Source organism: Zeugodacus cucurbitae, chromosome X (genome assembly GCF_028554725.1).
Source record: "Zeugodacus cucurbitae isolate PBARC_wt_2022May chromosome X, idZeuCucr1.2, whole genome shotgun sequence".
Taxonomy (NCBI): Eukaryota; Metazoa; Arthropoda; class Insecta; order Diptera; family Tephritidae; genus Zeugodacus; species Zeugodacus cucurbitae.
In genome coordinates, this window is record NC_071672.1 from 29,944,142 (window position 1) to 29,968,749 (window position 24,608).

At 36.0% G+C, this 24,608-nt stretch overlaps 1 protein-coding gene across 6 annotated transcripts in view; it reads right to left on the reverse strand.

Annotated features, from left to right (window-relative positions):
* Positions 1–10,092: 10,092 nt before the first annotated feature.
* The window catches only part of LOC105219932 (protein unc-13 homolog C), a 97,674-nt gene continuing 83,158 nt past the window's right edge, over positions 10,093–24,608 (reverse strand). For 5 of the 6 annotated variants that reach the window (XM_054235309.1, XM_054235308.1, XM_054235307.1 and 2 more), the window contains 13 exons: positions 23,214–23,486; positions 22,975–23,133; positions 22,792–22,917; positions 22,560–22,727; positions 22,104–22,385; positions 21,823–22,044; positions 21,597–21,763; positions 20,924–21,209; positions 20,475–20,832; positions 20,302–20,400; positions 12,681–12,843; positions 12,491–12,617; positions 10,093–12,129 (listed from right to left, as the gene is read on the reverse strand). In XM_054235309.1, the coding sequence (XP_054091284.1) occupies positions 11,968–12,129; positions 12,491–12,617; positions 12,681–12,843; positions 20,302–20,400; positions 20,475–20,832; positions 20,924–21,209; positions 21,597–21,763; positions 21,823–22,044; positions 22,104–22,385; positions 22,560–22,727; positions 22,792–22,917; positions 22,975–23,133; positions 23,214–23,486 (2,592 nt within the window). In that variant the 3' untranslated portion in view covers positions 10,093–11,967. The remainder of the gene's footprint in view (positions 12,130–12,490; positions 12,618–12,680; positions 12,844–20,301; positions 20,401–20,474; positions 20,833–20,923; positions 21,210–21,596; positions 21,764–21,822; positions 22,045–22,103; positions 22,386–22,559; positions 22,728–22,791; positions 22,918–22,974; positions 23,134–23,213; positions 23,487–24,608) is intronic. The other variant, XM_054235306.1, reaches the window with a different exon arrangement.

The window sequence follows — 24,608 nt, forward strand, 5'->3', positions numbered from 1 at the left end:
TATTGCTCTACGTTTTTTTCGGAAGATCGGTCTGGTGAAATATGGGTTCAATGTGTCTCTTGCAAAAATTGGAGCCATGAGGAATGTGCTGGTTGTGAACAAGATCTCTTTATATGCGACATGTGTACACAATAATCACTTCGGCTAATATGGACTACCTGGTCGATATTACCCCCCAATATTTTTTTTCGCGTTTCTGGGTATTTTTACGTTTTTTTAGTTTATAATATATTTTGCGTTTGGAGTTATTGTTTCACAAAAAAAATTAAAAATGAATTGTTTTTTTAAGTAAATCAAATAAATTTGATTGTATTATTGCATGTATTTGGTGACCTGTATACCAAAAAAGGATTGGTGATCCATATTTGCCTACTTTACTCTAAATATTATAGATATCAATCCGTCAGAACCCAGAAAAGATAATTGATTTGGACTTTGGTTTATAAAATGTGCATAATAAATTTATAAAATGTGAATTTAAAAAAGTGTCTCTCGCTAGTTTTCTTTCATACAAAATGATATGCATTTCTTGGAATATCACTAAGAAGTATAACTTCATCCGCGCGTAGGGACTCCACGCACTCCTTTTTATTATGCCCTGGTCAAAAAGTTCGATTTATAGAAGGAAATTTGTATTAAATTTTACATCTGTTGCCAATGCAAGAGTTTGAGTTATGGAGATCTTCGAGTTAAGGAAGTTTAAATTAAGGAATGAAATTTGATTTCTAAACGCTATTGCCAATTCAAAAGTTCGACTTGTGGAGATCTTCGAGAGAAGTTCGAGTTATAGAAGTTCTACTGTATTAAAATTTGTATTTTTGACAGAATTTTAATGAAAAGACCCACCTTTTTGGTGAAATTTTCGACATATAATGAAACGAAAAAATTATAATCTATCTTATAACAAGTAGGGAAGGGCTAAGTTCGGGTGTAACCGAACATTTTATACTCTCGCAATTTATTTAACTTTATTAATATTATATAATACAAAATTTGACCCACATATTCGTCATATATATTATATAAAGTCCATTGAAAGTTGGAAACCCTAATATTAGGTTAGAAGCACCGAAGTCCTCATTTCGATATATTGAGCCTTAAAATCCTATGGTCCGATTTCGGTTTTTAGAATGGGGCTGCCACACTATAAACGTAGTATTTGTGCAAAGTTCTGCACCGATATCTTCACTAGTTGTAAAGTAAACGATTCAGATCGTCTTCGAAGTTCTGGTATATAGGAAGTAGGCGTGGTTGTGAAGCGATTTAGACTATTTTCACAACATATAATTGTGATGTAAGGAAACTATTACAAACCAAGTTTCATTGCAATCGATCATGTAGTTCCTGAGATATGGTTTTTGACCCATAAGTGGGCGATGCCACGCCCATTTTCCATTTTGAAACAAAAATCTGAGGGCAGCTTCTATCTGACGTTTCTGACTGTTTCTGACGTTTTTCCTTAGCGAGTTAACCCACTTTTAGTCATTTTCAACCTAACCGTTGTATGGGAGGTGGGCATGGTTATTATCCGATTTCTTTCATTTTTGGACTGCATTAAGAAGTGGCTAAAATAAACGACTGCAGAAAGTTTGGTTTATATAGCTTTATTGATTTGCGAGATAAATACAAAAAACTTATTTTAGGGCGGGGCCACGCCCACTTCTTCAAAAAATTACATCCAAATGTGCCGCTCCCTAATGCGGTCCTGTGTTCCAAATTTTATTTTAATAACTTTATTTATGGCTTAGTTATGACACTGTATAGGTTTTCAGTTTCCGCCATTTTTTGGGCGTGGCAGTGGACCGATTTTGCCCATTTTCGAAAGCAACCTCATCAGGGTGCCAAGGAATATGTATTCCAAGTTTCATTAAGATATCTTAATTTTTACTCAAGTTATCGCTTGCAAGGACAGACGGACGGACGGACGGACAGACATCCGGATTTCAAATCTAATCGTCATCCTGATCATTTATATATATATAACCCCATATCTAACTCTTTTATTTCTTGGTGACACAAACAACCGTTATGTGAACAAAACTATGATACTCTGTGCAACATGTTGCGAGAGTATAATAATGTGTTGCTAAGCGCATAACTCGAGAACCGCTAAACCGATTTCGCAAATTCTTTGTTTAGAATGTTTTTAGAGGTACCGGGTTGGTTCTTACGGAGAGAAAAATTAGAAAAATTGCCTGAAAAAGTCTTTAACCCACAATTTTCTAATCACCCATACAAACAATTTGTGTCGTTAGTCTCGAAAAAAGTCAAGAAGGCCAAACCGATCTGGCTAATTTTAGTTTTAAACAAGTAAGGAAAGGCTAAGTTAGAGTGCAACCGAACATTTTATACTCTCGCAATTTATTTAGAGATCAACCTATATTTTCGTTGAAAAATTACCCTTCGGCACTGAGTTCTTCATGATTGATATCAGGGGCCTTGAAAAGTCATGGTTCGATTTTAACAATTTTTCCACAAGTGATGTTACAGCTCAAATACAGTAGTTGTGTAAGGTTTTATTTCGCTATCTTTATCGGTTCCTTATGTATACATTATAAAGTGAACGAATCAGAAGGATTGTGAACCGATTTCGCCCATATTCCACCAGTGTCATCAGGGTATCAAGAAAATATTATATACCGAATTTCATTGAAATCTGTCGAGTAGTTCTTGAGATATGGTTTTTGAGCCATAAGTGGGCGACGCCACTCCCATTTTCCATTTTGTAAAAAAAATCTCAGTGCAGCTTCCTTCCGCCATTTCTTATGTAAAATTTGGTGTTTCTGACGTTTTTCGTTAGTGAGTTAACCCACTTTTAGTAATTTTCAACCTAACCTTTGTATGGGAGGTGGGCGGTGGGCGGTTATTATCCGATTTCTTTAATTTTTGGACTGTATAAGGAAACGGCTAAAAGAAACGACTGCAGAAAGTTTAATTTATATAGCTTTATTGGTTTGCAAGATATATTGAAAAAACCTATTTAGGGGCGGGGTCACGCCCACTTTTCCAAAAAAAATTACATTAAAATGTGCCTAATGCGATCCTATGTTCCAAATTTTATTTTCATAACTTTATTTATGGCTTAGTTATAGCTCTTTATGTGTTTTTGGTTATCGCCATTTTGTGGGCGTGGCAGTGGTCCGATTCGAACTTAACCTTCTTATGGTGCCAAGGAACACGTGTTCCAAGTTTCATTAAGATATCTCAATTTTTACTCAAGTTACAGCTTGCACGGACGGACAGACAGACATCCGGATTTGAACTTTACTCGTCACCCTGATCACTTTGGTATCTTTGGTACCTTATATATAACTCGTTTAGTTTTAGGACTTACAAACAACCGTCATGTAGACAAAACTATAATACTCTCTTAGCAACTTTTGCTGCGAGAGTATGAATATTTATGGAAGGATTAGAAAGTAAGTATATATCGAAAAATTGTGAGGAAGATAGCAAGAAGATGATTTTTTTTTGAATTGACAACAAAATTATAAAAAAAAAATAATAATAATATTTTGAAAGTTGTCATTGTTGCTTTGTTAAAATATTTTTATCATTGTTCAATTGTATAAGGCAGTGTCGATAGCCCAAAACAATTTGTAACAAGTGGGGAAAGGCAACCGAACATTTTATACTCTCGCAATTTATTGATGTAATTTTATTACACACAATTTGAAATAAAGTCCAATAGAATAACGAAAATCAGCATATATAGTACATGAGGATTGAGGTAATTCCTGAACCGATTTCACTCATTTTCAACGCCCAGTTATAATGGGAATAGGGACAACTTGGCACCTGTTAGTAGGCAGACAAACGGCAATTCGGCCTTGAAATTACTCCTAAATTGCAAATCAACGAAACACCAGTCTGCAAAATCGCCAAAAGATTTTCCAGATATTCAAGTTGCTGGAGGTACTGCACAGGACTTTAAAAGATTTACGCGACAACGAAAATATTTTTGGTGAAGCCATGATTCTGTTGGCAGGTGATTTTTGCCAGACTATTCCTGGATCAACTGTTGCTGACGAACTAATCACATTCCTAAAATCGTCTAATTTGTGGCGACACATAAAGAATCGCCAATTAACAAATAACATACGAGTGTTTTTCCAACAATATCATACTGCGATTGTAGAAATAGTTGAAAATGGTAGCGACGCAGTTGACACCTCGATGGATTAATAAAATTTTTAACGGGTTTCTGTCACTTCATGGCCATAATATAATAAACATAAATGGCTGATTGAATGACTTATATTGGTGGTAAAAAAACAAGGATCTCTTTGATCTTAATCTTAATCGTTAAAGGAGAGTTGACACAGCTACAAACCAGAATGACGTATTCAATTATCCCACATACTATTTTAAATTGTTGGACTCACTTGCAATTAAAAGTAGTGTGAGTTGTCATCATGCTGCGTAACATAAATCAACATCAAACTTTGCAAAAGAACAAGACTTGCTGTGAAGAAGGTAATCAATATCGTCACCAAAGCCAAGATAAAGCCAACTATGAAATTTGGTCATTTGTTACTTTCTCCAATATACGATTAAAAAAATCAAAGTTTTACAAATTATGATGATTTACGCTTAACACAGATCTACAATAATGTCTATCAATCATTTTAAAATTTATCGGCTATAACGTTTTCGTCTTTATGCGTAAGAATTTTTTCTATGCATTGAAAGATTTACTAATTTAATGTATACCTTAGCCACAAAAACGTGTGGCCGGGTCTGCTAGTTATATATAAAACCAAATCCTGTGTTCATTAACTAGTTAATGTTATTTAAAAGATTTGTGCAAAATTTTAACCACATCACTTCATAATTTTTCACGAAATCATGTCCGCTGGCTTAAAAAATTGTGTTTTGAAATAAACGAGTTTCAAATTTACACTCAAATTGACGTGGCCTGATGGGAGAACTTACAAAGCGTCTATCCCTTAGAATTTTACACGGATTGAAATGATATTTTTGGATAATATTTTAAAATTATTGTACTATTCTCCTCGAGAAATCACACATGCCTCTCCAGCCGATTATGTGAAAAAAACAACACATAATTTATATTGAAGTTAAAATATAAATGCATTAATTATTTATCTACACGCAGTCTTTTCACTTTCTTCAAGGATATTTGTTGGCGTATATGCATGTATTTATATGTTATGTTAAAATGACACCAACCGTGGAAAACGGGGAAACAACGCTCCAGAATAAAATTGAATTGACGGGGTTTTAAATTTTTGCTTTATACTAGGTTCAGGTTTTATGTTGTTTGAACTTGTGTGGAGTGATCTATTTCCTGATGGATAAAAGGCTAAGTGTTCGACGATACTTCAAAGCAACGCTGATTTGAGCAGATCGATTTAATTTTTGCCATAAAGTAGCACAGTGTAGTAATTTTTCCAGTCCAAGCACGCTGGTGCGCCGAGAAATAAGCATTAGGTATTGACAAATACAGCTATAAATATATATTTGGCGTAGGAGCCGCTTTAAGCGATTATAGCCGAATCCCCCAGAGCGGGCCACTTGTTTCTTCTTTTTTCTTTTTGGCGCCAACTGGAAACACCAAGTGAAGCCAGGTCACTTTCCACTTGATCCTTCCATCGGAGTGGAGGTTGTCCTCTTACGACGACATTGACATAGTTCAGCGAATAAAAAGACAGCGGCTATCCTGGCTAGGTCATGTTGTACGGATGGATGAAAACACTCCAGCTCTGAAAGTGTTCGATGCAGTACCCGCTTGAGGAAGCCGCGGAAGAGGACGACAAATATAGCTACGTCTTCTTTAAATGCGTTAAGGAGTGATCGCACCAACTATCGTGGTTTCAGAGCATAGTTGTCAAACAAAAAGTGAAAAAATTATAGAGCTGCGAAGTACTAATGAAGAAAACGATCGGATGCCATTTGAGAAAATGGTCAGAAAGCTTCCACATATTTTGGAGCCTCCGAACAGCTAATTATGGGAATCTAGTACGTTCAATGCGTAGTTAATAATGCTATAAATTTACCGATTATTTTGGAATGAAATCAGACATATGTAAGCTCGAACGCGCTCATTATCAGTACGTGGGTACTTAAAAAGATATGGTCCGATTTCCACCTCTTTTTGAAGAGAATCATCAGTGTGCATATAATCCACTATTTTAACCAAACTTAATCGTTATCTTACTTGGTGCATGATTTATCTGCTTTAAATCTGATTCTTTCTAAGATGGCGTGATATAAAAGAATTTTCGATTTTTCAACCTGCAGCTTATCATAAGCAAAGTTATAGACATATGTACCAAATTTACAACAAATTAATTGAATATGCTTAAGTGACAATATTTTGCGGCATCGTCTTTTTCTCTAAATTTACTTATAAAATTCCCCGCTTAAATGCCTGTAATATTTAAGCCACAAATACAAAATTGTTTTCAATTTTCCTTTTTTAAGTGCCTTTTAATATTTTTGACACTGAATGCGTTGAGAATTGTCAAAAGGAAAACACATAAATATTTTTGTAATTATTATTTTTCATATAAAAATCAATATAACTTTCATTCTAAAAGAAAAAGCTTGGTACCTCGAGGCACTTAAGCGGGATTCATTTAAGTGCCTTTCCCGCTTAAGTGTCTCAAAAGCCTTGCATGTTAAGAAGAGGTACTTAAGCGGGGATTACTGTACTCATTGAGATTGATGGTATTTCATGTATCAAATTGGTAAAGCTATTTGCCAATTATTAGAATCGATTCATGTACAAATCTATTATTTTATAATGCATACTGATACCGGTTCGCCATTTGAATATTATAGAAAGTTGTTGATAGGATTTTAGTTATTATTGTTGAGTCAAAAATGTGGGATCAATACTCGCCGCAGCAGTAGGTTGAATGAATGGAAAATTAGTGCTCGTAAGGAGTTCATGGAATTTCTTGCTATATACAACCTGGTCTTGTTCACCTAACGAATGTTTATAAGGCCTACAATTAAAAGAGTTAAATATAGATTAAATACATACCAAAGTGATCAGGGTGGCGAGTAGAGTTGAAATCCGAATGTCTATCTCTCCCTCCGTGCAAACAATAACTTGTGTAAAAATTGAGATATGTGTCGTAATATAACCTGGTACACGAGTTCCTTGGCATCATAAGAAATCAGACCACTGCCACGCCCACAAAATGGCAATAATCGAAAGCCTATAATGTGCTATAATTAAGCCATAAAAAAGTTATGAAAAGAAAATTTGGTACAGAGTATAATATTAAGGAGTGCCATACTATATATGTACATATGAAACTTTCTAGAGTCATTTCCTTTAGGCACTCCATACCGTAACATGAAAATGGATGAAATCAGATTATAACCACGGCTACCTCCCATACAAAGGTTATGTTGAAAACTACTAAACGTAATTTAATTCAGTAAGGAAAAACATAATCTGCGCCAACTACCGTGGTATAAGTCTCCTCAATATCGCATATAAGGTTTTGTCGAGCGTATTGTGTGAAAGACTAAAGCCCACCGTCAACGAACTGATTGGACCTTATCAGTGTGGCTTTAGACCTGAAAAATCTACAATGGACCAGATATTCACCATGCGCCAAATCTTGGAAAAGACCCGAGAGAGAAGAATCGATACTCACCATCTTTTCATCGATTTTAAAGCTGCCTTCGATAGCACGAAAAGGAGCTGCCTTTATGCCGCGATGTCTGAATTTGGTATCCCTGCAAAACTAATACGGCTATGTAAGCTGACGTTGAGCAACACTAAAAGCTCCGTCAGGATCGGGAAGGACCTCTCCGAGCCGTTCGATACCAAACGAGGCTTCAGACAGGGTGACTCACTATCATGGGACTTCTTTAATCTATTGCTGGAAAAAATAATACGAGCTGCAGAACTAAATAGAGAGGGTACAATCTTCTACAAGAGTGTACAGCTCCTGGCGTATGCCGATGATATTGATATCATCGGTAGCAACAACCACGCCGTTTGTTCTGCGTTTTCCAGACTAGATAAAGAAGCGAAGCGTATGGGTCTGGTGGTGAATGAGGACAAGACGAAATACCTCCTGTTATCAAACAAACAGTCAGCGCACTCGCGTCTTGGCTCCCACGTCACTGTTGACAGTCATAACTTTGAAGTTGTAGATAATTTCGTTTATCTGGGAACCAGCATTAACAACACCAACAATGTCAGCCTTGAAATCCAACGCAGAATCACTCTTGCCAACAGGTGCTACTTTGGGCTGAGTAGGCAATTGAAAAGTAAAGTCCTCTCTCGACGAACCAAAATCAAACTCTATAAGTCGCTCATTATTCCCGTCCTGATGTATGGCGCTGAAGCGTGGACGATGACAACATCCGATGAGACGACTCTTGGGGTTTTCGAGAGAAAGGTTTTGCGTAAGATTTATGGTCCTCTAAACATTGGCAACGGCGAATACCGCAGACGATGGAACGATGAGCTGTACGATTTATACGACGACATTGACATAGTTCAGCGAATAAAAAGACAGCGGCTACGCTGGCTAGGTCATGTTGTACGGATGGAAGAAAACACTCCAGCTCTGAAAGTATTCGATGCAGTACCCGCTGAAGGAAGCCGCGGAAGAGGACGACCTCCACTCCGGTGGAAAGACCAAGTGCAAAGTGTTCGGCTTCACTTGGTGTTTCCACTTGGCGCCAAAAAGCAAAAAGGAGGAATGAGTGGCGCGCTCTGGTGGATTCGGCTATAATCGCTTAAAGCGGTTCCTACGCCAAATATATATATATATATAAGGAAAAACACCAGATGCTCTCAATTTAATTATAAGGCTGGTACAGAAGAGCTTCCCAAAGATTGCTATAAAATGGGCATGGCATGGCACTGCCTACTTATGGGTCGAAAGCCATGTCTCAACGACTACTCAACCAATTACAACGAAATTCAGTGCATACCATTTTTTTAGCATTCCAATGCTATAGTTTGAAAATGGACGAAATGGATTGGCTCACAAACACGTCTACTTTCCTTATACCACAAGTTTGAAGTTCAGCTTATTCGTTCATCTTAAAAGTAAATAAATTAGTAACAGTGAAGATATCGGAACCAAATTTTGCACAAAAACTGCATTTCTCGTCTCCCGTTCTCCCATCTAAAATTTAATTTAACGAAAATATCGGTAAATCTCTCAGATATTTTGAAGAATTTTAAAGGAAATGTATTTCTTCCTGTTCCTATAGACATTATACCGTATATATCGGTTAATATATGAGATATCTTAGCAAAATTAAGTGAACGTAAAATCTTGGATAGCTTGATGGTGAAAATGAGTGAATCAAGTCCGATATAAAACGATATAATTAGGTATATGGGAGATAAGGGAAGTTATGACACGATTTCAACAATTCTCCTACTGACTTCAACATTTTTACGACGCCATACATACCTTCGGAATTCACAAAAAATCAACGAAATTAGATGAGCGCTATGGTTTCACTGTCATATATGTATGTATGCGTATATGTAGTTCAGTTATTTATTTATTTTCTGTATTTTGGATTGCGATATATATGTACATTTTCATTGTTAAGTTCAATTCTTAATTGGCAATTTAAGATTTTTTAGCAAAAACAAAAACAATACATAAAATACACATATATACAAACATGTGAACATACGGCTGCTTACTGCTATGCTAATGTTAATGTAGAAAACGCCTAACTACATTTAGTTCAAAGTAAAGCTGTACGCCAGTTGGCGAAAATTGTTAGGAACCCCTTGGCACACTTTAGCTAAGCTAAAAGCAATATTGTAACAACAAAAAGGAAAATTTCTATATTATAATATTATAAAGAAAATGATTTAAACAACACAATAAGCACGTGTCAATTATAAGGTCCTTCTTTCACTGTTAAAAAACGTTTACTTTACCCCAAATATGTGGTAGAAATGGGCTTTCTATGTCAATACACATAACGTAATGAATGTTAAGTCGCTCTAGGTGATTTCAATTACATGCTAGTTGACTATCTCCATGTAGCGCAGACAAAACCACAGAAAACTGCTTTTCCTATATGGTATATATTGTGGTAATTGTGTTGGTCCATCTAGTTGACTTTTTAATGTATGCATGATTTATAAATGAAAATATGACTGCCAATAAAGTACGCGCTTTCAATAAAATAATTTTATTAGATTTAATTTTAATAAGGAATCTTTTTATGATTTTAAAGCGGCACGTGTGCTTAAGGGGTTAGGTGGGTTTCAGCGGTGGAAAACAAGTATATTAAAAAAAAACTTTAGTAAAAATTTAGATATTATATCTTGATGATACTTAGTAGACGTATTTCTTGGCACCATAAGAAGGTTAAGTTCGAAGATGGGTGTAATCCGACCACTGCCACGCTCACAAAATGACAATAACCGAAAACATAATAGCATAACTAACTAAGCCATAAATTAGGCTATGGAAGCATGTTTTGGTATAAAGCATCGCACTATGAAGGGGTATACGTGGATGTAATTTTTTTGTGGAAGTGGTCGTGGCTCCGCCCCTACTAAGTTTTTTGTACATATCTCGTAAACTACTAAAGCTATATCAAGGAAACTTTCTTGAGGCGTTTCTTTTAGGTACTCCCTTATTTATATAAAAATGGAGGAAATCGGATTATAACCACGACCACCCCCCATACAAAGGTTATGCTGAAAACTACTAAAATGCTTTAATTCAGTAAGGAAAAATAAAAGAAACCTTAAATTTCATTATAAAGACGGTACAGAAGAGCTGCACTCAAAATGGCATACAGAATTTTAAAAGGGCGTGGTTCCATATCTCCGAAAGTACTCGAACTAATTTCAATGAAATTCGATTCACAATATCTTCCTAGCTCCCCAATGATATGTGTGAAAGTAGTTCAAATCAATTCACAACTTCGCCTACTTCTCATATACCAGAACTTTGAAGTCATCTGAATCGTTCACTTTACAATATATAAAGTAAACACTAGTGAAGATATCGAAACTGAGCTCTGCACAAATACTGCATTTTCAGAGTGGCAGCGGCCCTCTAAATATCGCCGAAATTGGTCCATATAATTTAGACCTTCTTTACTTGTTTTGAATGAAGTTATACTGAAAATATCGAAGCGTTTGAAACCCACCAAACGCCTTCAGTTTGTTATGAAAATGAATTTATGTTTTTATGTTGAAAATAACGAATAATTAGTATGAGGGCGAGAGATACAGCAATAAAATTAAGTGGTTCGGCTCTAGAGCTGTGGTGCAATGAGCCATTCATGTGATCAATACTATATACCTCAACATACTCCTCAATATAATTACTGTTAGTATGTTAACCGCAAACTAAATGTTATGCGTATAAAACGTGATGATTAAATGAGAATATTCATATATAATTATAGCGTTGCCCAATGTAACTACATGTCTATTATTCATAATCTTGCCTAGTAAACATAAATTTTTACTAACTGTATATATGCAAACGTCTATAGGTCTTACAAATTGAGCTATTATATATATAATATGCGGCTGCTCTTTCTATTGTGTTGATATATGTTTATTTGTTTTTATTATTTTGTTTATTTTTATTATTTCTTTAATAGTGTGCAGTTATTTCAATCGATAATCATTTATTTATAATAATAGTAGAAATGATTATTATCGTTAATGTCATATGTATGTAATAGGATAAGATGCAGTAGAATAAAAGTTTACGGTTTGCATTTGTCTATAAAATGAATAATAATACTAGTAAGCTTGTAGTATGTAGCATAAATTGTTATTATTTTTATATTAGTTAATTTATATTATTAACACACTATTTATTTTCGATACTATTATAATTATGTATATGCATGTACAATAATTAATACTTTTTACATTGAATAGTATCCCTTAGCTTACATATGGTAATTAAGTTAATACAATTTTTTATTCAGTATAGCACATTTTTTCCGTTTATTTTAGCAGAGTTATGTTCCAACTAGTGGTTCCTGACGTATTTCCGATTTAAGTTTCACAAACTCTTTGGCGACCTCATCATTGTTACGTTGTGATAAAATGCGTAAAATCGTCCAACCCGTCTCATCCATTTGTATACGTCGCTGCAGCGGTAACCAACAAGCAACTGAGCCCTAAATGTTTTATAAGCGTAATAAAAAAGAGCACAGAAAATTACAATAATTGTTGTCAAAAAATAATAATAATTTTTGCCTTTCGCACTGCCAAATTAATTGAATATATTAAGTTTATAATGGAGAAACAAATTTACGGCGTGGACAACAACTCGCAACGCTGCATACCAGTTTCAACTCGATTTATATTCGTCTAAAAATTATTGTAGGAATATTAGATTTTTATTTTGTATGGTAAATCGAACTAAATCAGCGCTTTAATTGAGCAAAGGCCGGTTAATTAAACAATTAATTCCAGTGCGAAAATCCTATAAGACTGTCACATATCTAAACACAATTAAAAGCAGAAGAACTTTCTTACTTTTTCCGATATGTCTTTTAGTGGTATTACAGCAACACCAACCAGGCGATCTTCTCTAGCAAAGCAGTAGTCTTTAACACAAATATGCAATTCAAAAAATTCCAACTGCTCCTCATTGCCGATTGTGCTACGAATAACATAAAAAAACATGCATTATATATACATATATAAAACTTGACAACTGGCTTACAAATTAAATGTTTCATTGTATTTTGGCGACCAATTGTTCGATTTGGACTTTGTTGCGAATTTACGTTTTCTATCCTGTAAATGTGGTCCGATCAAATTGATTTCCACAAATGGACGAAACATGCCCGACGCAATTTGCCATTTGATATCATTCGCAGCGACAACTGGAAAGCGCGAATGAACGCATAAACATTAGTTATGTACTCAATCAGGCAAGTATATTTTCATAAATTTAAAATTAAACTAAACAAGTAAGGGAGGGCTAAGTTCGGGTGTAACCGAACATTTTACACTCTCGCAATTTATTTATTTAACATTATTTATATTATATAATACACAATGTGACCCACATATTCGTCATATATATTATATAAAGTCCATTGAAAGTTGGAAACCATAATATTAGGTTAGAAGCACCGAGGTCATCGTGTTCGATATATGGGGTCTTAAAAACCTATGGTCCGATTTCGGCGATTTTTAGAATGGGGCTGCCACACTATTAACATAATATTTGTGCAAAGTTCTGCACCGATATCTTCACTAGTGTTTACTTTATATATTGTAAAGTAAACGATTCAGATCGTCTTCAAAGTTCTGGTATATAGGAAGTAGGCGTGGTTGTGAAGCGGTTTGGCCTATTTTCACAACATATCATTGGGATGTAAGGAAACTATTACAAGCCAAGTTTCATTGAAATCGGTCGAGTAGTTCTTGAGATATGGTTTTTGACCCATAAGTGGGTGACGCCACGCCCATTTTCCATTTTGTAAAAAAATCTGAGTGCAGCTTCCTTTTGCCTTCTTATGTAAAATTTGGTGTTTCTGACGTTTTTCGTTACTGAGTTAACGCACTTTTAGTAATTTTCAACCTAACCTTTGTATAGGAGGTGGGCGTGGTTATTATCCGATTTCTTTCATTTTTGGACTGTATTAGGAAGTGGCTAAAAAAACGACTGCAGAAAGTTTGGTTTATATAGCTCTATTGGTTTGCGAGATATGTACAAAAAACTTAGTAGGGGGCGGGGTCACGCCCACTTCCCCAAAAAAATTACGTCCAAATATGCCCCTTCATAGTGCGATCCTTCATACCAAATTTTATTTCCATAGCTTTATTTATGGCTTAATTATGACACTTTATGTGTTTTCGGTTTTCGCCACTTTGTGGGCGTGGCAGCGGTCCGATTTTGCTCATTTTCGAACTTAACCTTCTTATGGTGCCACGAAATACGTCTTCCAAGTTTCATTAATATATCTTAATTTTTACTCAAGTTACAGCTTGCACAGACGGACGGACGGACGGACAGACAGACATTCGTATTTGAACTCCACTCTTCACCCTGATCACTTTGGTATATATAACCCTATATCTAACTCGTTTAGTTTTGGGTGTTACAAACAACCGTTATGTGAACAAAACTATAATACTCTCTTTAGCAACATTTGTTGCGAGAGTATAAAAATAAAATGTCTTTTCATATTTCATTGCAGACAGATAATTGCTGGAGTACCACCGGGCAGTGTTTTAGGCCCAACTCTATACATCTTATATACAGCGGATCTTCCAACATCTAATAATGTTTTGATATCAACTTTCGCGGTTGGCACAGCTCTAGTAAGCCGTAACAAATGTCCCATTATAGCATCAAGAATATTGGCGGAACACTTAAGTTCTGTCGAAGAATGGCTAGCCAACAGGCGTATAAATGTGTGTTTAGTCCAAACAAATACTCCTCTGCATTACTCTCCAAAAAGTAATAGAGCAGTAATGCAGAGGAGATAAACCGCCCCAACTTCACCCATCAGCATTACTTTTTACACAACAACATAGAGAAACATAAATAGAAGAACAAGTGAACAACTCGAACACAACCCGCGCTTTTATATAAGGAACAAAACTCTTAAGAAAAACTAAAATACATTCTCCAATTAACACAAGTTACAGTGAAATTCACGAAAACATAAAATAAGTGAAAACGGTGATAACAAAAACTCCAAAACTGTGACAATTACAGTGTACACACAAACTCAAGGATTATATCCCTCACACATAACATCAATCAAGAAGGAGGAACCAATACCCAATACAACACAACACGAAGAGAATCTAATATTAAACAGGTCAATATATCACATATACACTAACACTTAATCCTAACTAATTAGAAACAAAACAATTAACAAATATTGTCAACCCACACACAACCTCATATAAATAAACTAAATTTATAAACTTTAAACTCAACACACTAATCTTTCCTTCAACGGAATCGACCTCAACGTCATCTTAACCCGACATTTTTTGGTCCTATCGAGCCGCGATAGTTTGGATGAGAGAAGAGGAGTCGCCCAGTAACAACATCGTTGGAAAACACCGACGCCCAATAACAACAATACGAGTACACAGTGCACCCAACAAAAAAGTTTGTAGACCGGTCACCACCAACAACAAGAATACAAATAATTATTAAAATACCCTAATATTATAAATAGCGAAAAACTTGTAAGTGCGACCCAAACTCATCAATATTATTTAAATTTAAAGTGCAAATCAATATCGTCAAAAAATCAAATTTCAAATTGTGTATTTAAGCGAACTTAAATTCATTTTATTTGTTTCTACTGAGTTTAACACATTTTGATCTGCACTAATTTATTACATACATATATGTACCCAAGAGAAGAAGTGCAATAAAAATAAAAAAAACGCATAATTGTTTGCCGTCGGCTATTGCACTCGTCAAAAATAATAAATATATACACACACCCGCACCCATTTACATACATACGAACTAGCGAACTAGTTCGCATAAAAATTGTTGGTAGCGATCACCAATAGCAGGCACTGCACACTAAATCAAATACCCAATAGGAAATTCGAAAAGTGACCCAGTAGGAAAAATTGCAAAAACCCATTGTAAATTTGTTTTACGAATTTATTCCCATAATTCGCCCATACATTACAAAAAAAAAAGTTTTCCTAATAAATATTAACCCATACTCAACAAAAAAGTCAAAAAACACAGATTTTCAAAATAATAAAAATAAATAGTTTTTTGGAATTAAACAATATTATACCCGTTCAAATAATTTTATTCTCTAATAACACTCACCCAAATTATTAAAATTGAGGATTTCAAATACACAACTACCGATTTAGTCGAATTTGTGGAAGATCATGTCCAAACTCAAACTGAAGATGAAACTGTTTACACTCTCGAAATCAAAAGAGTCGAACTCAACTCGCTTTACGATAAATCAAAGAAAGCATACAATGCAATTCGAAGGGTATCTGGTGATACCCGCGAGACTATTGATTTTAATAAAGTCAAAGATAGATATAAAAAATGCTATCAAATGTACTTATCTTGCTTAGCTTCAATAAATGAAGATATAGACACACGAAAAACCCAGGTGTCAACCCAACCCATTAAGGAAAGAGCCTCAGAAGCCTCTACAATAGATTTCGGTCCAACGATTAATCTACCGCCATGCGACAACCGACATCTTTTACGGGGATTACACGGCTTGGCCCACATTTCGTGACATATTCACCGGCCTGTATATCCACAACCCAAAGATCAGTAACGTCGAAAAACTCTTTCATCTAACCCAGAAGACCCGAGGCGAAGCAAGAGAAGCTATTATTAGGAAACACACCCTTAACAAACGATGGTTTCATACTGGCCTGGAAGAATCTGGTCGAGCAGTATGAAAATAAGAGAATGCAGATAAACACCCAATTGAAGACCCTCTTTAATTTACCCGATGTCACTCAAGAAACAGGCTGCGCCATAAAAGCCCTGCAACGAATGGTTAACAACGTTTTAACCAATTTAACCCATCTTGAGATTGACACAAAAAGTTGGGACCCAATACTCATATATCTTTGTAGCTCGAAACTACCCAAACAAACTTTAGAAGCATTCGAATCTACCCTAGCAGACATTACTTCTATACCCACATGGTCAAATTTCGACTCCTTTTTGACCCACATATATAAAACACTCGAATCTGTAGCAAATTTAAGGCTTCAGTAACAAAACCCGACTCACCCCATCTTGGCACAGTAAAAAGATCAGATAAAAAAAGATGTAACCTATTTCATGCTGACGTGCATGAAAACCCGAGAGATAGACCCTCAAACTATCAAATTAGTTCATTTCCCCACCCGGAAGCAGAAAGTTGCAAACTTTGCAAAAAGCATCATCCGATTCGGGAATGCCCGAAATTCCTAGAAATGAATGTTGAGACCCGCATTGCCACAATCGAAAAATATGACTATTGCTACAACTGCTTAGCTATATCACATAGTTACAAGAACTGCATGAGTAAATATTCTTGTCGAAAATGTCACAAAGGACACAATACCCTGATCCATGAAGAATATAATCCTCGACCTGAATCCTCCCCGGAAACTCCAAGAGTGACCAGTTCAACTCCTGATACCGCTACAAGTACCGCAATACCCACCCACAACACAATTCAGCAAGCCTACGCCAGTACAATACAGTCCACTCAATTCTCAACCCGAGACCCACACAACCCTAGTAGGAAGCAAATATTATTGGGTACAGCAATGGTACAAGTAGAATTCAATGGTAAACGATATTTTGCAAGAGCACTCATTGATTCAGGATCGGAGGCCACATTTATATCTGAAAGACTTCAACGAAGTCTGGATATACCCACTCACCCTGTATCAGCCCAAGTGACAGGAATAACGAACACGGTTTTAGCAACTCCCACGAAAATTTGCAATATTACCCTTTATTCACCCGTAAACACAAATTACAAAATATCGTCTCAAGCATTCATCATGAATAGCCTTTCCGAGAATGTACCCACTTACCCAATAAACCGAAATCTGGGTCAAAATAATCTTGACTTCACCCTAGCGAATACCCAATTCCACAAACCGAGACCCGTGGACATATTAATTGGTAGTGATATCTACCCAAATATCCTACTAGGTGGAGTAAAACAAAATATTCTAGGCTCACTCCTAGCCCAAGATACAGTATTCGGATGGATTCTGTCCGGACCCATAACCCAACCCTTCCTAAACTCATCCATTGCATCATTTCATAATACTATTAACCCTGAGTATCTACTCACTCGCTTTGGGGAGGTGGAGGATATCCCAAAGGATCCCGTAAGTCCCGAATCCGATGAAATATGTGAAGGAAAATTTCAAAAAACTACCCGACGACATTCAGATGACCGCCATATAAGAACCCTACCCACTACCCATAAGAAAAACAAAAGTCATCATCACACAAATCGAAAAACCCACCGACGAACAACTACTCATCGTCATATAGTAGCATGCGGATTATGCGAAGATGACCACCGGTTAGCCACATATACGAAATACTTGTTGGCTAACTTGCATAAAAAATTCGAAGCTGTCATCAAACACCGCTATTGCGTTAACTGTTTAGCCAGGTCACACAGAACAGAAGGATTAGTAGGAATCGATGTTCTACCTGCAATGGGAAGCATCATTCGTCCCTACATGGACACCCAAGCCTACACCCAGCCAACGAGAAAGAAGTTTTTGAGAAACCTAGATCTCAAACCCTACCCACAGAAACCCGGCTACCATTCTTACTGGCTAAACAGACCCTTACACGCTTTTAACCCGACCCTTAAGAGACTTAAGTGACGTTGATCAAATACTCTTTGACAACATAGTCCTCTCTGACCCTCAATTTCACACCCAAACACAAGTAATGTGGGATATCGGAGCGCATAACTACCCACACAATACACGAAGTGGATTGTTCAACCCAGACAATGGCACCGTGGTAACCCAGAGCATAGCATTCATCTGGACCCTAACTTGCACCCTATAATAGAAAACAAACCCACATACCCCACTAATACTTATTTATTTCGCAGATACTGCAAGGCGGCCGAGGAGATAAACCGCCCAACTTCACCCATCAGCATTACTTTTTACACAACAACATATAGAAACATAAATAGAAGAACAAGTGAAAAACTCGAACACAACCCGCGCTTAAACAAAGTGAATTTCACGAAAACACCCAAACCCGAACACAAAAACCCGCGCTTTCATATAAGGAACAAAACTCTTAAGAAAAACTAAAATACAAACTCCAATTAACACAAGTTACTTAAAATAAGTGAAAACGGTGATAACAAAAACTCCAAAACTGTGACAATTACAGTGTACACACAAACTCAAGGATTATATCCCTCACACATAACATCAATCATCAAGGAGGAACCAATAAATAAATACATAAATAATAAAAATACAACACAACACGAAGAGAATCTAATATTAAACAGGTCAATATATCACATATACACTAACACTTAATCCTAACTAATTACAAACAAAACAATTAAAAAATATTATCAACCCACACACAACCTCATATAAATAAACTAAATTTATAAACTTTAAACTCAACACACTAATCTTTTCTTCAATGGAATCGACCTCAACGTCATCTTAAGGGGTTATATACAGTTAGAATTTTCAAAAAATCTATTTTTTTTTTCATTTTCTTAATGTACATATATTTAAGAATACACACAGAAAATTTCATATCGTTCCGGTGAATATTTTCAAAGTTAACCGCAATTTTGTCAAAAAATTTTATTTTGCTTATTCCTTCGATTAATTACTAGATTTAACATTATTTTAACGAAATCTGTCTGGTTTTTTAATTTCGGATGATCCAGTTCCGAGATATAGTGGTCACCGCAAAACGTCTTTTTTGAGAGGAGCTCCTGGAGATCAGCTGTAGCTCTTTTTCAAATAAATATTTTTACTAGTACTAAATCTTAAAATACAGTTAAAAGATACCATAATATGTGTGTAAATTTTTGGATCAATAAATTCAAAAGTTTTCTCAGAAAAAATTCTGGAAAATTCACTTTTTTTCGGACGTCTAACTGTATATAACCCCTTAACCCGACAATGTGAATTAAAAAAAAAGTGTAAGCATGTTACATTTTCGATAAGACCAAAAACGTGCTCGGCAGTTAAAATTAACAATATTTTAGTACCCCAATCGAACGAAGTTACTTATCTTAGTATTCACCTGGATAGAAGGCTCACCTGGAGAAAACATATATCTAGTAAAATAACTTGCGTGAAGATAAGTGCTGCAAATTTAAATTGGCTTTTAAATAAAAACTCTAAACTTCGCCTAGACAGCAAAGTGCGTTTATACAATGCGGGCATAAAGCCGATTTGGATGTATGGCATTCAATGACCTGTGCAACTAATATTGATATAATACAAAGGTTCCAGTCGAAAATGCTTAAAACAATCACGTGATCGCCATGGTACATACGCAATGATAATATCCATAAAGATCTTGGTATCCCTATGGTAAAGAAATAAGTAGAGGACAATAGATTGAAATATATATCTAAACTCCGTGAACACCCAAACCCATTGGCTAATGCTTTGGTACATTCCAGCGATTAAACACGCCTAAAAAGTATACTAAAGAGCCACGTTTCACCAAAACAACTCAATCATTTTCTTGAGCTTGTCCAGTTTTTAAATATATTTAAGATTTTATAACTTATTGTTAGGCTTTAAAAAGCAGATCCAAAAATAATAATTCATTGATGTACCTTTAACATTAACTTTATGTTCGCCGGTGCCAGGATGCGAGAAGAGATCAATTTGCACCGAGATTTCGCCAACACTTTCCTCCTGATTTTCCGGATCAACTAAAACGAAAGGTGATTGATTATACTCTCTTGGTGTTTCTCATAGTTCATAGCTTCAATATTTTGATACTCACTTTCATGCACTTGGCTGGAGATAAACGTCTTGATCAGTGTGTCCGTCATTTGCGTGTATAAGCTTAAAGCGTAACGCAAACTTTGTAGCTCTGGCGATTTCTCCAGAAATGTCTTTTTTAGTCCATTACCAGCAGCATGGAAATATTGCTTAATGGTATCTAAGGCAACATCTAATACAGCACATTGTTTGGGTGACAAATTCTTTTCGACCTCCTTGGATATATCCATAACACCGCTCAGAGCACTCTTTACATCCTGTTTACCAGACATGTGGCTTTTAAACAGTCTGCCCATGTCTTCAATTTTGGCATTCGAAGCAAGATTCTTAGCATTATCAGTTAGATGTTTAAACATCATCTGTTAAGGTAAAATATAAATTGTTTTAATTATGTAAGAGGTTGTTTAAATTAGGCGATTGGTCTTCATAACTATTTCAAGTTTTGCTTACACTTTTATCAGTCATTGGCGGTAATACGATGGTCTTTTCCAGTATACGCATCACAATTTTCCATAACTCCTTGAGCAATCTTTTCAGTACAGTTTTTTCGCAGGATTGCGCATAAAGTGTTAATGAACCATCCAGCAAGTCCATTAGTGGTCGGAGCACCTCATCAGCTTCAACTGCCACAGCATTGCCCTGCGCTGCTTGATTGAAATTCATATTATTACCGCCTTTAACCGAAAGCAGTAGATCGCCAAGTTCGCGTACAGATTGTGTAATGCGTGGCTCAAGGCTGTAACAAATATTATAGGAGAATGTGTGTAAAATTTAAATTGAAATTGAACAAAGTCTGAGCAAAATGTTGCTAATGAATTTGGCAGCCGTTATTGAGGAAATTGTGAAAGTCATATTTGGTAGCTTAATTGGAAAACTGCAGACAAATTGTGGCCACTTTGGTACCAGTTTATCAACAAATATCATATTTATTTCTTATCCCAAATATTCATTTCTCTGATAACGGTGCGGTATAAATATAAAAGAGTTCTCGTGTTATATGGATACATATCAACACCTTCTGGATTAAATCAATCGACAGACAATCCGTAAGTAACGGTTTGAATCACTAGAAACCTTATGCATCTAGTATCTAGTATCTAGATGGAATAATATGTTATCATACCTGACAGCAAACTGTGATGCTAGATCATCCAAAGCCATATTTAGGTTTTGTTGTAATTCTTTTAGTATATTCGCCGCATCTTCCTCCAATTTATCGCCACCCATTGATTCGAACATTTTTTCTAATTGTACCCTCAGCTGCTGTATGTTATTCATGAGTATGCATGCCTAAAAAATATTATGATTGATGACTATCATATGAGTATTTAAAGAAAATTGCCACCTACAATTCTCTCATCTTTCATATGTTCGGGAAACTCTTTCTTGACGATATCGGCATAGGCAATCAGTACTTTTACGATTGTTTTAGCAAAACGCCTCATGTAACGCTTCCAGATTTCTGGATCCGGACATTCGAGTTTGCTAACAACATCGAAACACTGCGTCAATTGTGTAAACACATCGACAACTGAGTTAGAGAATAAGGCATGCTCGCTACTCTTTTGGAACTGTAATCAAATACAAAGTTATTATAAATGTCAATATGTATTTCTCTTTCGGTATTCACCCCATCTTTCTTATCACGATTGAATGCACCATGCAAATATTCTAAGGACACGTCATCGTTCTCATTCAACCATTGCATCACGAACGGCTCAAACCAGGCAGGATATTCGGGTACAGCACCCTTATAGGGTGGCACCTCTTTCACATAATTGCTGTAAAGCCATTTCACGCGAAAATGTAGATTCATATATGCCGATGATTTACAAAGACGATGCTGTTCGTGTTCCTCTAATGCGTACTTCATATCGACCGCAAATAAACTCCACATCGTCGCGGCAGAAAGCTTGGAAACGAAAAATGCATAAATATAATACATTAAGAGCAATATCACGACATAAAAGTGAGTATTGACTAATAAACGTCCATCCAATGGGCCGAAATATGGTATACTAAACACCCAAACAAATATGAAGAAAAGCTGGCTGGTATCCCAACCAATTATACGTGCCGTTCATACCTGCCCAATATTCAATTCCTGTGGAAACTGATTCAGTACGGTACCATAACTATTTTTATCCTCGTCGATCACGGACACAATTAAGGCGATTAGCTTATGCCAGAAGTCAACGTTATCCAATTTAGGACCATGGTCGTCAGAGTCACGTTTTGCTTCGTTTGGATCCACCTTGAAAGCAGTAGAATATTTCGTTAGTTCCAACGTTCTACGACTTTTGTTAAAATTGTATTACCTGAAATTCCCTGTTATAGAGTTCATAACAATTTTCGAAGAGGAATTGATAGGTGGATCTAAGACAAGCCTTTACGCAATCCTTGACCACCGTACTCGCGCGTGGTGGACTAGAAAGTTCTTGAACCTATGAGAAGGGAACAAAAATGAATAAAACACAAGAGAAAATAAAAAATAACGCTACCTTCATGCGGAAAAACGTGATGCTGGTCAACAGATCAACCGTTGACTTGAGGTCCATTAGTTTCTCTTGGCTAGACGCTGGGAAATTGTTGCGATACATCGAGAGATCAATGCGCAGTGAGTTGTGTAGTTGATCCAATAGTTTGACGAACTTTTCTTTCTGCAAGATAGCATATATACATAAGCATATATACTTTGTGTACTTTTTTTTCAGACATTATCTACATATATGGTACTTACACCAAAGTTACTAGCGGCGAATCGATCACTTGCGGATACGGCGGACGATGCCGTTGTATGCGCATAATATGCATTAATGTTCGCTAATAACGTGCTCATTACAGCCGGCACGCCAGGGCATAAATATTTAGTGGATAGACAGTGAAAGTGCGTCATTGCTTGGTATATATTCTCAATGCCGTAGCGCATAGCGAACTCGTCAACGATTTCCTCGGGAATTTCGTCAAAATAAAGCTTCCAAGCATCATCGCCCTTCTGTTGTGGTAATTTTACCTATATTTTTCCAAAAGATAAAGTAAAAAAACGTTTAACACGTTAGAGATGCCAAGTTTTACTTATAAAGGGTGATCCATTTCGAGGTTCCCTACGTTTTCAAAGAAAAAACACAGGAAATTCAAACTTAATGGGGAATGTTTTCTATCATTCGAAAGCGCATTATTTGAATTTTATTTTTTAAAGAATATCTCTTTCAAATGTTTTCCGCGGCCACGTCTCAGTTGGTCCATCCATTGAGTCAAAATTTCGATGACTCGATCGGGCATTTCGACTGATAACTAGCGAATGACACGTGTGATGTTTTGCTCCAAGGCTGGAATCGAAGCGGAATTGTCCGCAGAGACTTTAGACTTTACATATTCACACAAGAAAAAATCTATCGGTGTGATATTATACGATCTTGTTGGCCAAAACGTAAAATTATCTGCTCACGGAAGTATTCTCTTAATAAATCCATTGATTGATTCGATGTCAGAGAAGTGGCGTCGTCTTGTTGCAACTAAATATCGCCGAAATTTCAATTACAATTTAAAGCAGCAAATAGTCTTTTGTAATGGTCGCTATTGACGGTTGAATGCTCATCGGCATAATTTTTGAAGAAATATGCCAAACGTTACTGAACAAAAAATACATATCAGCTTGACACGACTGATGCGGGATCTGTCAAAAAAAAAAAGACTAAAAAATAGTACCTCTACTTGAATCACCCGATAAAGAGTGGTATCTATATGATATTATTGTTTATAATGACGAATATTCTTCGTAACGAAAATATAGAAATTACAGACCAGAGTTCGAAACCTGGTAATTCTAAGAATAGTCTTATCCAAGGAAGTTATGCAAATGTGCTAAAAGGCAGTTACAAGCTACAACAATATCTTTGAAAAATCGGGGTTCTGACCCTGCTATATATTGTCCAGCTCGCTTTAAAATTACAGATTGCGAATTTAAAGACTTTTTTGGAACGCTAGGTCCAAGATTTCTAGCAGGTGGAGATTATAATGCAAAACACATGTACTGGGGCTCACGTCTTATTAATCCGAAAGGACGGCAGCTGTACTACACTATTATAAATAAGCACAATAACATTGATATAATATCTCCTGGTAAGCCGACATA